The sequence below is a fragment of the Ahaetulla prasina genome, chromosome 5 (assembly GCF_028640845.1).
Source record: "Ahaetulla prasina isolate Xishuangbanna chromosome 5, ASM2864084v1, whole genome shotgun sequence".
NCBI classification, from domain to species: Eukaryota; Metazoa; Chordata; class Lepidosauria; order Squamata; family Colubridae; genus Ahaetulla; species Ahaetulla prasina.
The window spans coordinates 11792141-11810612 of NC_080543.1; the positions used below are offsets into that span (position 1 = coordinate 11792141).

Sequence of the window (18472 nt, forward strand, 5' to 3'; positions counted from 1 at the left end):
AATAGTCTTCATCCATTTGTATATTATATACAAAGTCAACTTAATTGCCCCCAACAATCTGGGTCCTCATTTTACCTACCTTATAAAGGATGGAAGGCTGAGTCAACCTTGGGCCTGGTGGGGCTTGAACTTGCAGTAATTGCAAGCAGCTGTGTTAATAACAGACAGACTTAGTCCGTTGAGCCACCGTTTTAAACCTCTGGGATAATAGATTACATGTCTTGATTTTATTCTCTGTGACACGTTTTCAAATAGTTTGAAGAATGCTATTTCTCCCTCCGTCGGCCCACAAATACCAAAATGAGCCATCAAAATAGTGGATAATGCTAGTGGAATATAGCATTCTTCACTGGGCTGCAATACAAAATAGATATTCTACACCCTTCCTTAAAAAATATCCCTAGGAAAAAAAATTGCAAACCACTCCATCATCCATATCTCCAAATTGCCATGAAAATATTCAGTTCCATTACTGTTGTTCCTTTTTGTAGATACCGTTGCATACAAAAGTTTAAGCAGCTCTGGTCAAATTGTATGCTTCATTGAATTCCTAAGTAAACAGAAGCTGACATTGCCTTTCTACACAGTTTGAGATAAGCACAACGTTTTTCTGCAAATGCAGATTTATTATTTATGTGCAATTGCTTGCAGATTCAAAATAAGAAAACAGCGAATGTAGCAGGCGTAGAGATTTGGACATCCTTCCAGTTAATTCAGTACTTTAAAAAACAACAACAACTCTAAAACTATTAATAAGGCCCCCAAAGACTTAGTAAGTCTACAATGATCCAAGCACTGACAATTCAACAGGGTGAAGAAAAAGTCTGATCCTTCCAACTTTTCAGAGTCTTAATATTGTTCTGTGGGACATTAGCACCCACCCGTCTCCTAGGAAAATGAGCTATTTTAGGAAATATTAAAAGGGCAGAATATTTCCCCTAAAAGGGAGGCAGAAACTCAGTCCCCCTCCCCTCCACCTTTATCAATGGGCCATTAAGGCCTGGGCCAGTCTATTCTACATAACAAAGATCTACCTCCTTCAGGCAGAGCCATAGTAGGAATTGCCCAAAGCCCCTTTCATTACATCATCACCCAGCAAGAGTCAACCAAGCTTGGGACTAAGAATAATCTCTCAGTATGTATGTATGTCTCTCCAGTTAGGGAAACACCCCATTAAACCAAGATTTACAAGGACTGAGATGCACGATGAAAAAATCTTCAAGGTAGCCATCTTCAACAGGGGTGAATTCTACTTACTTTCCCTACCAGTTCGGAAGTGCACGCGCCAGCTTCACGTTCGATTTTGGACCTTCTGCGCATGGGCAAAGCCTTCTCTGCATGCGCAGAGGGTCAAAACCAGGTTTTAACCAGGAAGTAACAATGTCTGGGCATGTGGGCGGAGCCTCACACTGCTGCAGCTACCAGTTCGCCGAACCATGCATCACCGCCGCTACCGGTTTGCCCGAACCAGAGCGACCCGGTAGCATTTCACCCCTGATCTTAATGAGAGTTAACTCTCACACCATGAAAGTGACAAACAATATGTTAAGACACTTTGGTCTTTTAAGGGAAGCCCTTTGGCTGAGCAAGTATAATTAACATAAATTGCCCAGGTAATAACCCCTATTTGCATAAGATCCTCAAACAAACTATGCAAAGGAATAATAATAAAAAAAATATTTGTTTTAAACATTTGGGCTTTTTTTTCTTTTTTGTTCCCAGCCATATGTCGAGGAAGGATACACATTTTTCTAATCTTGGTTTCTCTTTGCTCAAGAGCAACACAAGCCCAGCTGCCTTGCATCGGAGAGATCCTGCTTCATGGGTTATTCATGAGTTCTTATGGGCTCAGTTCCAATGTCCATAAACAGCTTGGAGATTGCTTAGGTTCTGAAACAAGCTGAGCAGGGATTTCGTTTGGAAGGATTCAGGTGAGGGTTAATGACATCTGGCTGGATCGGCTGCACAGGTTCACTGTCGCTGGAAATTATGTGCTTCACCAAGCACCGAGCGGCTTCCTCAATGTTGATGTTGTCCTGAATGTGAGGGTGGGGAGAAGACAAGAAAAGGAGAAGAATGAGTTATAGTAGCCGGTTCCTGATGTTCTCTAGACATCTTGGGGTTGCAACAAACAATATTCCTAGAAGACAATACAAATGCCAGAACTTCTAGCCAACATTAGAATGCTCAGAACTCTTATGGCCAATAATACCCCAAGCAGGTATTCTCAAATAGCTAATGTGCTATAACACTCAGAATTCTTAGACTGCACAACCAAATTTCTGGACAATGTAAGTTACTAAGTTAGAGTCTCCGTTGAATGAAGTCCATCTGAAACCCATTATCATCATCATCTTCTTCTTCTTCTTCTTCTTCTTCTTCTTCTTCTTCTTCTTCTTCTTCTTCTTCTTCTTCTTCTTCTTCTTCTTCTTCTTCTTTCTTTCTTTCTTTCTTTCTTTCTTTCTTTCTTTTCCTCTTTCTCTACTTCCTCCCCCCTCCTTCTCCTTCTTTCTCCTTCCCTTTCCTCCTCCTCCTCCTTCCTCTTCTTCTTCCTCCCTTCCTCCCCTCCCCCTCCTTATCCCCCTCCTCCTCCTCCTCCTCCTCCTCCTCCTCCTCCCTCTCCTCCCGCCTCATAAAAGATACTTATATCAGTGGCAAGAAACCCGTTGTTGTTGTTGGTGGTGGTGGTGTTAGTTGCGAAGTCATGTCCGACCCATTGCGACCCCATGGACAACGTTCCTCCAGGCCTTATTGTTCTCTATCATCCTCTGGAGTCCATTTAAGCTCACTCCGACTGCTTCAGTGACTCCATCCAGCCACCTCGTTCTCTGTCGTCCCCTTCTTCTTTTGCCCTCAGTCTTTCCCAGGGGTGAAATCCAGCAGGTTCTGACAGGTTCTGGAGAACCGGTAGCGGAAATTTTGAGTAGTTCGGAGAACCGGCAAATACCACCTCTGGCTGGCCCCAGGAGTGGGGTGGAAATGGAGATTTTGCAATATCCTTCCCCCAGGAATGGGGATTTTGCAATATCCTTCCCCTGCCACGCCCATCAAGCCATGCCCACAGAACCGCTAGTAAAAAAAATTGGATTTCACCACTGGTCTTTCCCAGCATTAGGCTCTTCTCCAGTGAGTCCTTCCTTCTCATTAGGAAACCCATTAATTAATTAATTAAGAAACCCAGGCTACATACAATTCTACTTCTAGTACCTCCCTCAAGTTTAAACTTCAGGAAATTGCCAAGTAACACAACATGATTTTCTACAATTTTGGAGCCAATAAATGAATAAAATATGTGCTCTAAGCCTAAATTAATTTGATACCTATGGCAGTTTACCTCCAGGCTAAAAATTCATTTTCCATGCAGCTCCGAGCTACTTTATATATATATTATATGGAGAGAATTTAAAATGAGCTCTCAGGAAAAAAAAAATGCCCCTCCTTACTTAAGGCTGAATTTAAAGTACATTCTTTGGACTTGTGTAATTCTGAATGATTTGGGATCAAGTTCATTTCAGAATCAGTGGCATCAAGGAATCACAGTTATTAAGTGAATCACGACAGTCGTTACGTTAGTAACATGGTTGTTAAGTGAATCTGGCTTCCCCATTGACTTTGCTTGTCAAAAGGTCTCAAAAGGTGATCACATGACCCCGGGACATTGCAATGGTCATAAATATGAAGCGGTTGCCAATGGGGATACTGCAACGGCCATGTGTGAAAAACGGTCTAAGGCACTTTTTTCATTGTCGTCGTAAGTTTGAATGGTCACTAAACCAACGGTTGTAAGTTGACGACTGCCTGAATTGCTAATGGGACGCAGTGGCTAAGATGCTGAGCTTGTCGATTGAAAGGTCAGCAGTTCAGCGGTTCGAATCCCTAGTGCCGCGTAATGGGGTCAGTTTCAACCATCATAAATATGAACCAGTTGCCAAGCGAACAAATTTAGATCATGTGACTATGGGGATGCTACAATGGTACAAGCGTGAAAAGAGTTTTTATATCTAACGATCTAAGTGCCAAAGCCCACTGCAACTATATAGCAAAAAAGGCTCTAAGAGTTGTTAACTTAATTCTACGTAGCTTCTTTTCAAAAAACACCACGCTACTGACCAGAGCATATAAAACATTCGCTAGGCCAATTCTTGATTACTGCTCTCCTGTTTGGAACCCATACCATATATCTGATATCAACACAGTTGAGCGTGTCCAAAGGTATTTTACAAGAAGAGTTCTCCACTCCTCCGAAACCAATAAAATACCTTATTCCACCAGACTTGATATCCTGGGTCTAGAAAACTTGGAACTTCGTCGCCTTCAACAGGACCTGGGTTTAGCTCATAAAATCATCCGTTGTAATGTCCTTCCTGTTAATGACTTTTTTAGTTTCAATAACAATATCACAAGAGCTACCAACAGATTTAAACTCAATGTCAACCGCTCCAGTTTAGATTGCAGAAAACACGATTTCTGTAACAGAATTATATATGCTTGGAATGCATTACCTGACTCTGTGGTTTCTTCTCATAACCCCAAAAGTTTTACTCTAAATCTATCCACGGTTGACCTCACCACTTTCCTAAGAGGACTCTAAGGGGCGTGCATAAGAGCACAAATGTGCCTACCGTTCCTGTCCTATTGTTTCTTCCCCTATATATATATGTGTTTATAGTACCTTGTTTCTCCTCATATATATGTTTATATATTATATAATCCTCTATGTTATACTTGTATATATTGTTATGACGAATAAATAAAATAAAATAAATAAATAAATAAAAACAGTCATAAGTCCCTTTTTCAGTGCCGTAGTAATTTTGAAAAACCACTCAACAAATGGTTGTAAATCAAGGATTACCTGTACATTGTAATAATGGAGGCATGTAAATTATAATGAAACAGTAATATTGATACGGTATTATTTTAAATTCTCCTTATCCATCCGTCCACAGTAGACGGGACGTTGTAGTGCTGGATTTTCCCTGGACAAAGTATCTTGGAAGCTGTTTGCAATTCTATCTGTTTACACATTTTTGCAGGCGAACCTGGCTTATAAAATATGAAAATTTGTACATCTCACAATCAAATGCTAGGTCTCAATTAGCCAACAACTCAACTTTGGAATTTAACAATTTGACAACTGATACTGAATGAACAAGAGGCACTAACCACAGACAACAAAAGCTGAGTGTGAGATTTTCTGAACAGACCTGGCAAATTCCTCTGGTTGACTTGTAGCTATTTTCAAGTTGCTGTGAAATGCCACGAGAGAAAGCCACGTAAATTTAAACAGTGTTTTTCAAATCCAGCTGAGAGTACTAGAGAGAAAAGAGAATTCCACCAGAAGTCTAGATTTAATATCTGCCACCAAAGATTCGGGCCAAGGTTAGAGAACCAATTCTGCATAGAAAAGATTTCAGTTCAGATTCTCAGCATCATGAGAAACAACTGAGAGAACAAAAACTCTGTCACAACCTCTTGAGAATTGCTACCATTATTAACAAGGCCATGTTCCTAAAGGTAAAAGTAAAGGTTCCCTTCAGACATATGTGCTAGTCGTTCCCGTCTCTAGGGGGCAGTGCTCATCTCCGTTTCAAAGCCGAAGACGTCTCCGTGGTCATGTGGCCGGCATGAGTAAACCCCAAAGGTGCACGGAACGCTGTTACCTTCCCACCAAAGGTGGTTCCTATTTTTCTACTTGCATTTTTTACATGCTTTCGAACTGCTAGGTTGGCCGAAGCTGGGATAAGGAATGGGAGCTCACCCCGTTATGTGGCACTAGGGATTCGAACCTTTGAACTGTCGACCTTTCGATCGACAAGCTCAACGTCTTAGCCACCGAGCCACCGTGTCCCTTGCCATGTTCCTAAGAACAGTCAAATCTTTTACCTAGGTTTATAAACTAGAATCATTGGGCTGGAGGTCTTTTATCCAACCCCCTGCTCAAGGCAACAGACCTTATTAGTGGTGAACCTTTTACTCACCGAGTGCCAAACATGTACACGCAACACGCAGCTCCTCCCCTGTGTGCTGCACATGCAGCTGCACCATCTGCGCATGCGCACAGCTTTTGTGCGCCCCTACCCGTGCGCTGTGTGCGCAATCACACCATTTGACTGCACAGTAAATGCAAAATCAACTATGTCTGTGGCATTCAAGGAGAACCAGTTGAAGATATTTTACAGATGGCACCTTCCGCCCGCAAGGCTCGCTAAGATGTGCCCGAATAACTCACCAATTTGCTGGAAGTATAACAAGGTCTATGGAACATACTATCATCTTTGGTGGACATGTCCGGCCGCAAAGAAGTATTGGGCCAAAATAAAAAAAATGACTAGAAAAAATAACAGACCAAACAATTGATTAGAAGCCAGAGACATTCTTGTTAGGAATATTTACCAGACATTATACCAAAGACTTGAAACTCAACATTAAGAAACATTAAGAAAACTCAACATTAAGAAAACTAAAATCATGGCATCCGGGCTTCTCAATTCCTGGCAGATAGATGGGGAAGAAATGGAGGTAGTGACAGATTTTATTTTCTTGGGCTCCAAGATCACCGCAGATGGGGACTGCAGCCAAGAAATTAAAAGACGCTTGCTCCTGGGGAGGAAAGCTATGGCAAATATGCAATGTATGGCTGTGAAGGCTGGACCATAAGAAAGGCTGAGCGCCAAAGAATTGAGGCCTTTGGACTCTGGTGCTGGAGAAGACTCCTGCGAGTCCCTTGGACTGCAAGGCGATCCAACCGGTCAGTCCTAGAGGAGATCAACCCTGACTGCTCTTTAGAAGGCCAGATCCTGAAGAGGAAACTGAAATACTTTGGCCACCTAATGAGAAAGAAGGACTCACTGGAGAAGAGCCTAATGCTGGGAATGATTGAGGGCAAAAGAAGGGATGACAGAGAACGAGATGGCTGGATGGAGTCACTGAAGCAGTAGGCATGAGTTTAAATGGACTCCAGAGGATGGTAGAGGACAGGAAGGCCTGGAGGAACGTCGTCCATGGGGTCGCGATGGGTCGGACATGACTTTGCAACTAACACCAACAACAACTGGGAAGGACCCCTCCCTCTGCAGTGACTTGGATATGGATGAGACTTATTCTTACATATCATAACGGCCGCAAGAATTTCATACGTACAAAATTGGAAAAAAAGAAATACACCAGCAGAGGAAGAACTGATAAAGAAAATTTTAGATTGTGCTGAGATGGACAAATCAACAAAAGAAATTAAAGAAAAGGAAGATCCAGAATATTATGCAATATGGGATAAATAGTACAAGTGGCTGGAGACTAGAAAAAATGAACAGTGATAAAAGGGGAGAAACAATAAGTGCAAGATGTATGTAAGATAGAATATAAAATGTATAAATTTAATATTATGAGTGATAGGAATTATAGAGTAGGGATAATGGGACAAGAAGGATATAAATATTATAAAGGGAATTGGGAGAAAATGTAAATATTAGGAGATCACCGCTACGAAACAGTTGTAAAAAGGAAATGTATGTTATGTGTTTTGTGTTTGTTATGTTGTGTTGTGTTATAAATAAGCAACAAGGGTAAAAAAAAATGGACTGATTTTATGTTAACGTGAAATAAACACTTTATTGAATACACCCTCAAGCAATCTTAAAAGCAGTTTAGTGTTTGTCTTTGCATTGTTCTTCCTGCCTCTAGAGCAGAGCTTAAACTTCTCCGTTGTAATCCCTGAAATAAATTCCTTTAAATCTGAGGTAGCTGGTTTTCTTTTACTTGACATAATGGGCCTTTATTAGTTTTTATGGGCCATTCTCTCTTCCAAATGAAATATTTTACGACTAAGCCATGCAAATCTTTTATAGGATTTATGACGCCGCGATCCCAAGATATAAAACTAGGCCTGTAGTTTTACTTCATGATGACAGGAAATTCAGTTTGTTTTGAAGCTCGAGAGGGAGCGTTATTTTAGGCAATCCGGGTTTTTGAAATAAGACCTGTTTATAGAATGACATGCCTGGTGTTGCCTTTTAAATTTTTAGTTTTGGGTGCGTTCCCGGATCTCTCTGAAGAAATCTGGTAGCACCTGTTCCAATTAGCAATTTTTATTACAAGGCATAAGCTTCAGTAAACCTCATGCATTTAAATTTCATAAGCTACAGTTCGTTTCCTGCTGAAGTGATGTTGCTATGGAGCAGCGATGGCGAACCTTAAGGTCGTGTGGAAAAGTTGCATGTGCATGTGCGTTAGGGCCTCACTCCGGAAAAGCCGAACCTCTGGGGTCTAGCGCACATGCGCACCCGATGATCAGCTGGTCGACATGCATGTGCAGGCCGCTTTTTGGCACTGCTGCGCACGCGAAGATATCACACTCCGGAAAAGCCAAACGTTTCTGTTCTGGCACGCATCTGCACTTGACAATCAGCTGGCTGGCGTGCATGCGCACACCAGTTTTTGTCACTGCTGCGTGTGAAGGACATCCGATCATCACACGCACATGTGCGCCAGAAACCCAGAAGACAAACAGACAAGCTTTGTGTGCCGGGCGACGTGGCTTTATGTGCCACGTTGGGCACACGTGCCATAGGTTCGCCATCACGACTATAGAGTGTAACCTTACTCGCCTCTCCTCTGATCTTCTGCTACAGTAGAGATAATCTTTGATTTAAAGTGACTATTCTGGCTGGCAGGGTCCAAGTCCTCAATTTAAGACCACAATTAGGACTGGAATTGGGGTCATTAAGTGTTGTGACCCAGGCCCAAGCAGGTAGTAGGAAACTCAGTCAGTGAAAAAACAAACTTTCTTCAAACAGCTGAAAATTACTTCATTCTCAGCGTAGTTCAACTAAATTAAAGCAAATTCCTCCCAACACAAATTCCTCAGTCCTATCACCAACCTTGTTCCAATTAGGTAAATTGCCAAAGGCCTTTCTTGGCAAACGTTCAGAAGATACTGATACAAAAATAAATGCAAGAAGACGAAGCTATCAATGTTGTTTTCCAGCAAAGAGCTCAAACGCCGTTGCTGGTCTTTTAAGCCTTATGGGAGGAGCCAATCATCTCTTGGCCCTACTCCCGAGTCGTCCTCTTTACTTGAGCTGCTCTTGCCTTCTGGCAGCTCTTCTCATGCTCCTCCTGTTCCTCTACCTCATTTCTATCAGTCTCCGGAGGCTCTGGGGTCCACACCTCACTCCCCGATTGTCCTGGCCCCACCACAGCTTCCGACGTAGAACCCTCATCCGTGCCTTCCCCAGCCTCCAAGATTGGCCCACACTCTTCCTCAGCTTCATCGCTGTCCGACTCGTTGCCAGCTCCACAGGCTGCTTGCAGACTACAACATTAAGTGACCGGAGCCAATTTTATGATCATGTTTACCACAGTTGTAAAATGGGGCAAAACTCCAGAGGTGGGTTTCAGCAGGTTCTGACCAGTTTTGGAGAACCAGTAGCAGAAATTTTGAGTAGTTTGGAGAACCGGTAGTAAACATTCTGACTAGCCCCGCCCCCATCTATTCTCTGCCTCCTGAGTCCCAGCTGATCGGGAGGAAATGGGGATTTTACAGTAACTTTTCCTGGAGTGGGGTGGGAATGGAGATTTTACAGTATCCTTCCCATGCCACGCCCACCAAGCCATGCCACACCCACCAAGCCACACCCACAGAACTGCTAGTAAAAATATAGAAACCCATCACTGCAACACTCACTTAACAAGTGTTTCACTTAAGAACAGAAATTCCTGGCTCAATTGTGGTTGTAAGTCAAGGACTACCTGTACTGTTAGTTACAGAAGAAAAATTTTCTGCCTCTTTTGAACTGATCAAAACTCAAGAAAAAAACAAAAACAAATGAAGTGCAGGAGATCCCCAATCAGAATGGTCTTTCCATTTCACAGGACTTCATGAGCAGCAAATGCTCAGTCTTACATATTGGAAAAAAGAACCTACACACTAAGTACAAGCTTGATGGACATTACCTTACAGATGACCCCCACCCTGTTAAAGACCTTGGAGTTTTCATATCAGATGATCTAAGTGCCAAAGCCCACTGCAACTACATAGCAAAAAAAGCTCTAAGAATTGTAAACCTAATCTTGCGTAGCTTCTTCCCCAGAAACACTACACTACTAATCAGAGCATATAAATATTTGCTAGACCAATTTTTGAATACAGCTCAACTGTCTGGAACCCATATCACATTTCTGACATCAATACAATTGAACGTGTCCAGCAATATTTTACAAGAAGAGTTCTCCACTCCTCTGAATACAACAAAATATCTTATGCCACCAGACTTGAAATCCTGGGTTTAGAAAATTTAGAACTACGCCGCCTTCGACATGACCTGAATTTAACTCATAGAATCATCTATTACAAGGTCCTTCCTGTCGATGACTACTTCAGCTTCAATTGCAACAATACACAAGCACACAACAGATTTAAGCTTAATGTTAACCGCTCCAATCTTGATTGCAGAAAATATGACTTCAGTGACAGAGTTGTTAATACTTGGAACACACTACCTGACTCTGTGGTCTCTTCCCAAAATCCCAAAAGCTTCAACCAAAAACTGTCTACTATTGACTTCACCCCATTCCTAAGAGGTCTGTAAGGGGCGTGCATAAGAGCATCAGCGTGCCTACCATTCCTGTCCTATTGTTTCCTTTCGTTATTTATTTATTTGTTTGTGTATTTATATTTCTATACCGCCCTTCTCCCGGAGGACTCAGGGCAGTTTACAGCCATATTAAAACAATTTTTACAAACACTAAAATAATTTAAAATGAAATATTTAAATTTAGGCTGATTTCTTAAAACCCATTTAAAATTTCCAATTAAAACTATCAGGCCAGTCCTGCATGATGAAACAGCCATGTTTTCAGCTCGTGTCAGAAAGTCCGGAGATCAGAGAGTTGGCGAATACCTGGTGGTAATTCGTTCCAGAGGGTTGGGGCCCCCACAGAGAAGGCCCTCCCCCTGGGAGTCGCCAGCTGACATTGTCTAGCCGACGGCACCCCGAGGAGGCCCACTCTGTGGGAGCGCACTGGTTGCTGGGAGGCAGTAGGTGGTCCCGTAAATAGCCAGGTCCCATGCCATGAAGCGCTTTAAGCGCTTTATATCCAATTAATATAGTTATTACATACTCATATATATGCTTATATACTGTATAATTATTTCATACTTATGCTTATATATACTGTGTAACAAAAATAAATAAATAAAATAAAATAGTGCAGCGGTCATAACACTGAAGATTGGTCGTAAACTTTTTCAAGTCCATCGTAATTTCAAACAGTCTTAAGCAACCAGTCATAAATCAAGAACTACCTGTCCTCAGGGTGCCGTCAGCCAAACAGTGTCGACTGGCGGCCCCCAGGGGGAGGGCCTTCTCTGTGGGGGCTCCTACCCTGTGGAACGAGCTTCCCCTCGGACTTCGACAACTACCTGACCTTAGGACCTTTCGCCGCGAACTTAAAACCTATTTATTTCATATGGCTGGACTGGCCTGATTTTAAATTCTAAATTTTAAATCTTTATTGAATTTTGATGGGTTTTAAATTTCTGTAATTTTATGGGGTGTAATGTTATTTTAAATTTTCTGGCAAATTTGAATCAGTTTTTTAAGGGTTGTTTTAATTATTGTGTATGTTTCTGTTTGTATTTTATTTGCCTGTTCACTGCCCTGAGTCCTTCGGGAGAAGGGCGATATACAAATTAAAACATTATTATTATTATTATTATTATTATTATTATTATTATTATTATTATTATTATTATTATTATTATTATTATTATTATTATTATTACTTTGTCGCACAGATGCTTTTTCAAGAGGCAATGGGACTTTCTGTTTTTTCTTTAAAGACATTTCACTTCTCATCCAAGAAGCTTTTTCATAGACGAGAAGCGAAACACCTTCAAAGAAAAAACGAACAAACCAGAAAAGTCCAGTTGCCTCTTGAAAAAAGCACCTTTGGGACAACCATGACCTGGATGACTGAGAATCTCCATAGACATTTACCTGTCCTTTGCTTTGGAAAGATATGCTAAGGATATTTGAACCAGTTAATAAATGACTAACAGATTTGTTTTCTCAAATTTCAAAGAGGAGAGCAAAGAACATAATTTGGCTGTGAAAAATGAGCTATATATGGAAAAGTTCAAAAACCGTTACCCACGTTAGATTGGATTTGGTTGATATTCAGAAACAGAAATAATTTGAGAATTAGAGGCATTAGGAAACATGCAGTAAAGACTAATTAAATCGGGTATCTTCTCTCAAAATTTAATTACAAGCTGCTAATTTTAAAACTTCAAGGTAACGAGGTGAAACTCACCCGTAAATTCTTCCCTTCTGAGTTCAATCAAATGCCAAACCCAAAAGACATGCTAATAAGATTTCTAAAATAATCAGGTGAAAGAAGGGAAATCTACAAAAAAGTGCATGGAATGAAAGGGATAAATTGGGATGGAGATAAAGTTTCTTTTTTAAAGGCACTAGTTGTGCCATGATAGAAATTCTTCAAAGCAATGGGAGAAGATGTTCTTTTCTTTTTTTTTTTTATTTGAATTTATATCCCGCCCTTCTCCGAAGACTCAGGGCGGCTTACACTGTGTTAAGCAATAGTCTTCATCCATTTGTATATTATATACAAAGTCAGCTTTTATTGCCCCCAACAATCTGGGTCCTCATTTTACCTTATAAAGGATGGAAGGCTGAGTCAACCTTGGGCCTGGTGGGACTTGAACTTGCAGTAATTGCAAGCAGCTGTGTTAATAACAAACTACTTAGTCTGTTGAGCCACCAGAGGCTGACCTAGGCTTCCCAAGAGCATGAAGCAGACTCCTTGTCCCGACAAAAACCCCTTTTTATTAACTTACTGTAAATTCCTCTCATTCACATCCAGCAAAGTCTTTCAAGGGAGAATTGACAATCACAGACTTTATCTGGCTTGGAGAACTGCCAAGCCGATACCTTCAAAATTTGGCAAGAAATCTTGGAGAGTCACGAACCAATTAAGCGAACCAATTGTCTCCTGCAAACTCCCCTCCCCTTTCGCTCCTCTTTATTCCCTATGGGATGGGCCATTCATCACCCATCTGTGGCTTTACTCCCAAGGCGACCCTTGTTCCTTAGCTGTTCCCTTCTCCTGGCAGCTCTGCGCATGCACAAACTGGGAACAGGCTCCAGCTGTTCTTCTGCCACACTGATGTCCAATTCCAAAGGCAGCTGACAACGCTCAGACGGCCCTGGCCTCATCTCTGCCTCCGACGCAGGGCACTCATCAGAGCCTTCCCCAGACTCCAGGACTGGCCCATGTTCTGCCCCAACCTCCCCACTGTCTGAGTCTGCCACCAGTTCCACTGGCAGGGCACAAGAATGATTAAAAGATAAAGGTAAAAGTTTCTCTGTCAGTCATGTTTGACTCTAAGGGTCGGTGCTCATCTCTGTTTCTTGGCCGAGGGAACCAGCATTGTGCAAAGACAATTTCTCTGCCTCCGATGCAGAGCCCTCATCCAGGCCTTCCCCAGCCTCCAGGACTGGCCCATGTTCTTCCTCAGCCTCATCACTGTCTGACTCCGCTGCCAGCTCTTCAAGCTGCTGGCGGACCACAACAGGAAAGGGGACACCACAGAGATTTTTCCCCCTAGCCATCATACCCTTAATGCTTTCATTGCCGCACTAGGCTGTAGTTTTCAGCCCTTATTGAATCTTAACGTCTTGTTAGATAAGCAATAGAAGGGATAAGGGTACCATTCTTCAGCTGTGTTTAGGGGATCCATTGGCCATAATCTGGCCTTTCAGTGGACAGTAGAATCTAATAGCAGAATAACAGAGTTATTAACATATAAAACATTTGCTAGACCAATTCTTGAATACAGCTCGCTTGTCTGGAACCCACACCTCATTTCGGACATTAATACAATTGAGCGTGTCCAGAAATATTTTACAAGAAGAGTTCTCCACTCCTCTGAATACAACAAAATACCTTATGCCACCAGACTTGAAATCCTGGGTTTAGAAAATTTAGAACTATGCCGCCTTCGACATGAATTTAACTCATAGAATCATCTGTTACAATGTCCTTCCTGCCAAAGACTACTTCAGCTTCAATCGCAACAATACACGAGCACACAATAGATTTAAGCTTAATGTTAACCACTCCAATCTTGATTGCAGAAAATATGACTTCAGTAACAGAGTTGTTAATACTTGGAATACACTACTTGACTCTGTGGTCTCTTCCCAAAATCCCCAAAGCTTTAACCAAAAACTGTCTACTATTGACCTCACCCCATTCCTAAGAGGTCTGTAAGGGGTGTGCATAAGAGCACCAGCGTGCCTACCATTCCTGTCCTATTGTTCCCTTTGATTGTATCCAATTCATATAGTCATTTCATGCTTATGCTTATATTTATGCTTATATATCGTATTGTTATTTCTTGCTTATGCTTATATATACTGTTGTGATAAATAAATAAATAAATAAATAAATAATAAATAAATAAATAAAAATAAATAAATAAAGCAAAGCTGGCTGAGGAACTCTGGGAGTTGAAGTCCACAAGTCTTAAAGGGACCAAGGTTGGAGACCCCTGTTCTAGGCCAACCCCTTGCTAAGGCAGAAAACCCTATACCATTTCAAACAAATTGTTGTCCAATGTCTTCTTAAAATTTCCAGTATTGGAGCACCCACAACTTCTGGAGGCAAGTCGTTCCACTGATTAATTGTTCTACCAAGAAATTTTTTATTAGTTCTAGGTTGCTTCTCTTTTTGGTTAGCTTCCATCCATTGCTTCTTGTGCTGGTTTCCGGTGCTTTGGAAAATAGGTTGACCCCTCTTCTTTTTGGCAGTCCCTTAGATACTGGAAGACTGCTATCAAGTCAGTCCTAGCCAGTGGTGAAATCCAATTTTTTTACTACCGGTTCTGTGGGCATGGTGGGCATGGTGGGTGTGGCTTGGTGGGCGTGGCAGGGGAAGGATTCTGCAAAATCTCCATTCCCACCCCACTCTGGGGGACTAATACTGCAAAATCCCCATCCCCTCCCCTCTCCTGGGGGAAGAATACTGCAAAATCTCCATTCCCACAGCACTCTAGGGCCAGCCAGAGGTGGTATTTGCCAGTTCTCCAAACTACTCAAAATTTCCGCTACTGGTTCTCTAGAACCTGTGAAAACCTGCTGGATTTCACCCCTGGTCCTATCTCTTTTCATTAAACTTGACATACCCAATTCCAGCAACCATTCTTCATATGTTTTAGTCTCTGGTCCCCTAATCATCTTGGTTGCTCTTCTCTGAATTCTTTCTAGAGTTTCAACATCTTTTTACATATTTTTTTATAATGAGTGATGACCAAGCCTAATTCAATGGGCCAATACAATGACCTGACACAAAAGGGAGTTACCTTAGCCGAGGTTTCGAACCATCCCACAAAACCATTGTCCTTGCAGAACTGGTCCATCTTGAAGCCATTATTCACCAGTAACTCTTGGCTTTGATCACATTTGTTTGCTAACAGGACAGCTGGCACCATCTGGCCATTAGGGAGAGTCAATTTAGTGTCCAAATCCTGCTTCCACTTGGTTACGGCTTCAAAGGTAGCTGGCCTTGTAACGTCGAAGACGATAAAAGCTCCCACAGCTTCTCGGTAGTAGACCCGGGTCATGTTCCCAAATCTTTCTTGACCTATAAAGGATAAAAGTGGACAACCATTTAGATATGAACCAGCACTGTAAAGCAGCTGCCAAAAAAGCCGACACAGTTCTAGACTGCATAAACAGAGGGATAGAATCAAGATCACGTGAAGTGTTAATACCACTTTATAATGCCTTGGTAAGGCCAGACTTGGAATATTGCATCCAGTTTTGGTCGCCACAATGTAAAAAAGATGCTGAGACTCTAGAAAGAGTGCAGAGAAGAGCAACAAAGATGATTAGGGGACTGGAGGCTAAAACATATGAAGAACGGTTGCAGGAACTGGGTATGTCTAGTTTAATGAAAAGAAGGACTAGGGGAGACATGATAGCAGTGTTCCAGTATCTCAGGGGCTGCCACAAAGAAGAGGGAGTCAAGCTATTCTCCAAAGCACCTGAGAGTAGAACAAGAAGCAATGCGTGGAAACTAGTCAAGGAGAGAAGCAACTTAGAACTAAGGAGAAATTTCCTGAGAGTTAGAACAATTAACCAGTGGAACATTTTGCCTCCAGAAGTTGTGAATGCTCCAACACTGGAAATTTTTAACAAGATGTTGGATAACCATCTGACTGAGATGGTGTAGGGTTTCCTGCCTGGGCAGGGGCTTGGACTAGAAGGCCTCCAAGATCCCTTCCAATTCTGTTATTGTTGTTGCTGTTGTTTTGTTGTTGTTGTTGTTGTTGTTGTTGTTGTTGTTGTTATAAAAGGATTATTATTATTATAAAAGGATACTTTTTAACATATCTACACTTATTACACTGTGAGAGATTTGTGGGGGAGCTGAAAAAGGAAGGGAAAGCAACACAGACATAAGCAATCAAGAGGTAATGGATGAGTCAGCTGATCTTGGAGGTGTTCCAGTCCAACCTCCTGCTCATCCAGGAGACCGTACACCATTTCTTCATGGCAGCCCCTCGAATATTGGAACAGCCATGAAGAAGAGAGGTTCAACCAGGGGTGGGCTTCAAAAATTTTAGCAAGGGGTTTTCTGCCCGGTTGCTGGGTGGGTGTGACTATGGAGGGCGTGGCCTAATAGACCTCCTGCACCACAGTGTGGGGGGGATTGCCTTCCCTGGGCTCTAGAGGCTTTTCTTGAGCCTCCTGGAGGGTGAAAACAGCCTCCCCAAGCTCCAGAGGCGTCTGGAGGCCAGAAACAGGCCCGTTTCTGGCCTTTCCGAACTTCTGGTAGGCCCATTTTTCACCCTCCCTGACCCTCTGTACGTGCCTTGCACTTACTTGCATTCAAAACAGGCCGCATGGGGATTCCTGGGAGGGGAAGGGAGGGGTAAGTGGAGTGGGATTTGGGGGGGTTCTCCGAACTGCACAGAATTTTTAGCTAGAGGTTCTCCCGAACCCCTGCGAACCCCCAGCAGCCCACCCCTGGGTCCAACCTATTTCCCAAAGCACCAGAAGACAAGACAAGAAATAATAGATGAATAGATGAATAGCTAGAGGGGGAAAATTGGTATAATAGTTTTGGGGGAAAATTTTCTTAGCATATGTTTGTTTTATTTTTAACTATACCTTGTGCTTCTTCCGGGAAGTCAGGGGGGAGGGATCAGTGAAGGGAGGGGGGTTGGGGGGAAAGGGGGAAAAAATTTTTTGTAAAACTTTTTGAATAAAAAAAAAAAAGAAATAATAGATGAAAAGTAATCAAGGAGAGAAGCAACCTAGAACCAGGGAGACATTTCCTAACAGTGAGAACAATTAACCAGTGAAACGGCTTGCCTTCAGACATTGTGGCTTTTAAGAAAAGATTGGCTAGTCACTTATCTGAGCAGGGGTGTCAAACTCATGGCCCGCAGGCTCGATAGGTCACGCGCTAGTCATCCCCACCCCCCTTTTAACAAAGAGGAAAAATTCTTGATATGTCACGTGACTGTTAAGGGTAATCTGGTTTCACAACCAAGGTTGTGGACTGTTGAGCAAAGTACCCTACGCATGAAAACGCCTGAGACTGGTTGTATACAATAACAGTCACTTGCAGACAAACTGGGGTTTGATATTCCTTTACTTTTAGGGAAAAGGCAAAGTCATAGTCCAAAAGGGCCTCTGGTGGCTCAGCAGACTAAGTCTGTCTGTTATTAACACAGCTGCTTGCAATTACTGCAAGTTAAAGTCCCACCAGGCCAAGGTTGACTCAGCCTTCCATCCTTTATAAGGTAGGTAAAATGAGGACCCAGATTGTTGGGGGCAATAAAAACTGACTTTGTATATAATATACGAATGGATGAAGACTATTGCTTAACACAGTGTAAGCCGCCCTGAGTCTTCGGAGAAGGGCGGGATATAAATTCAAATTAAAAACAAAAACAAAAAACAATTCCAGGTCGTATACATATAAAGCCAGTCAGGGATGTTACAAAGTCTTCTTACCAACGTAGACTTGCACAACAAACAAGGTCTTCTTTCAGTTTGGCAAAACACAGTTCAATTCACAACAGTCAGTATCTTGAGGAATCAGTAACTAGCCATGATCAAGCAACGATCATAAAGCTCAAATATACAGTTGCAGCATGTCATCAGGTTACAATGCTGTAGCGTCCCTGTAGATTCCCCACAAGCCATAATTCAGTAGTCCTTTTATACATTGGCTACAGAGCTCAACCAATCAGGATGCTTGCAATGATGCAGCACAGCCTTAAAGCAATATCATGCCTTTCTTACTGCAAACATACATAGTTAGTTTATATATTGCCTGGACAACAAGTTAGGCAAATAACAATTTCCTGACAGTGACGACAACGTGATGACCAGAGGTGGTATTCAGCAGGTTCTGACCAGTTATGGAGAACCGG

At 42.2% G+C, this 18472-nt stretch overlaps 1 protein-coding gene across 2 annotated transcripts in view; it reads right to left on the reverse strand.

Annotated features, from left to right (window-relative positions):
• Window positions 1-930: 930 nt before the first annotated feature.
• The window catches only part of LOC131199416 (ras-related protein Rab-38-like), a 42942-nt gene continuing 25400 nt past the window's right edge, over window positions 931-18472 (reverse strand). For both annotated transcript variants that reach the window (XM_058185180.1, XM_058185179.1), the window contains exons 2-3: window positions 15386-15666; window positions 931-2036 (exon numbers count right to left, since the gene is read on the reverse strand). In XM_058185180.1, coding sequence (XP_058041163.1) covers window positions 1884-2036; window positions 15386-15666 — 434 coding nt within the window. In that variant the 3' untranslated portion in view covers window positions 931-1883. The remainder of the gene's footprint in view (window positions 2037-15385; window positions 15667-18472) is intronic.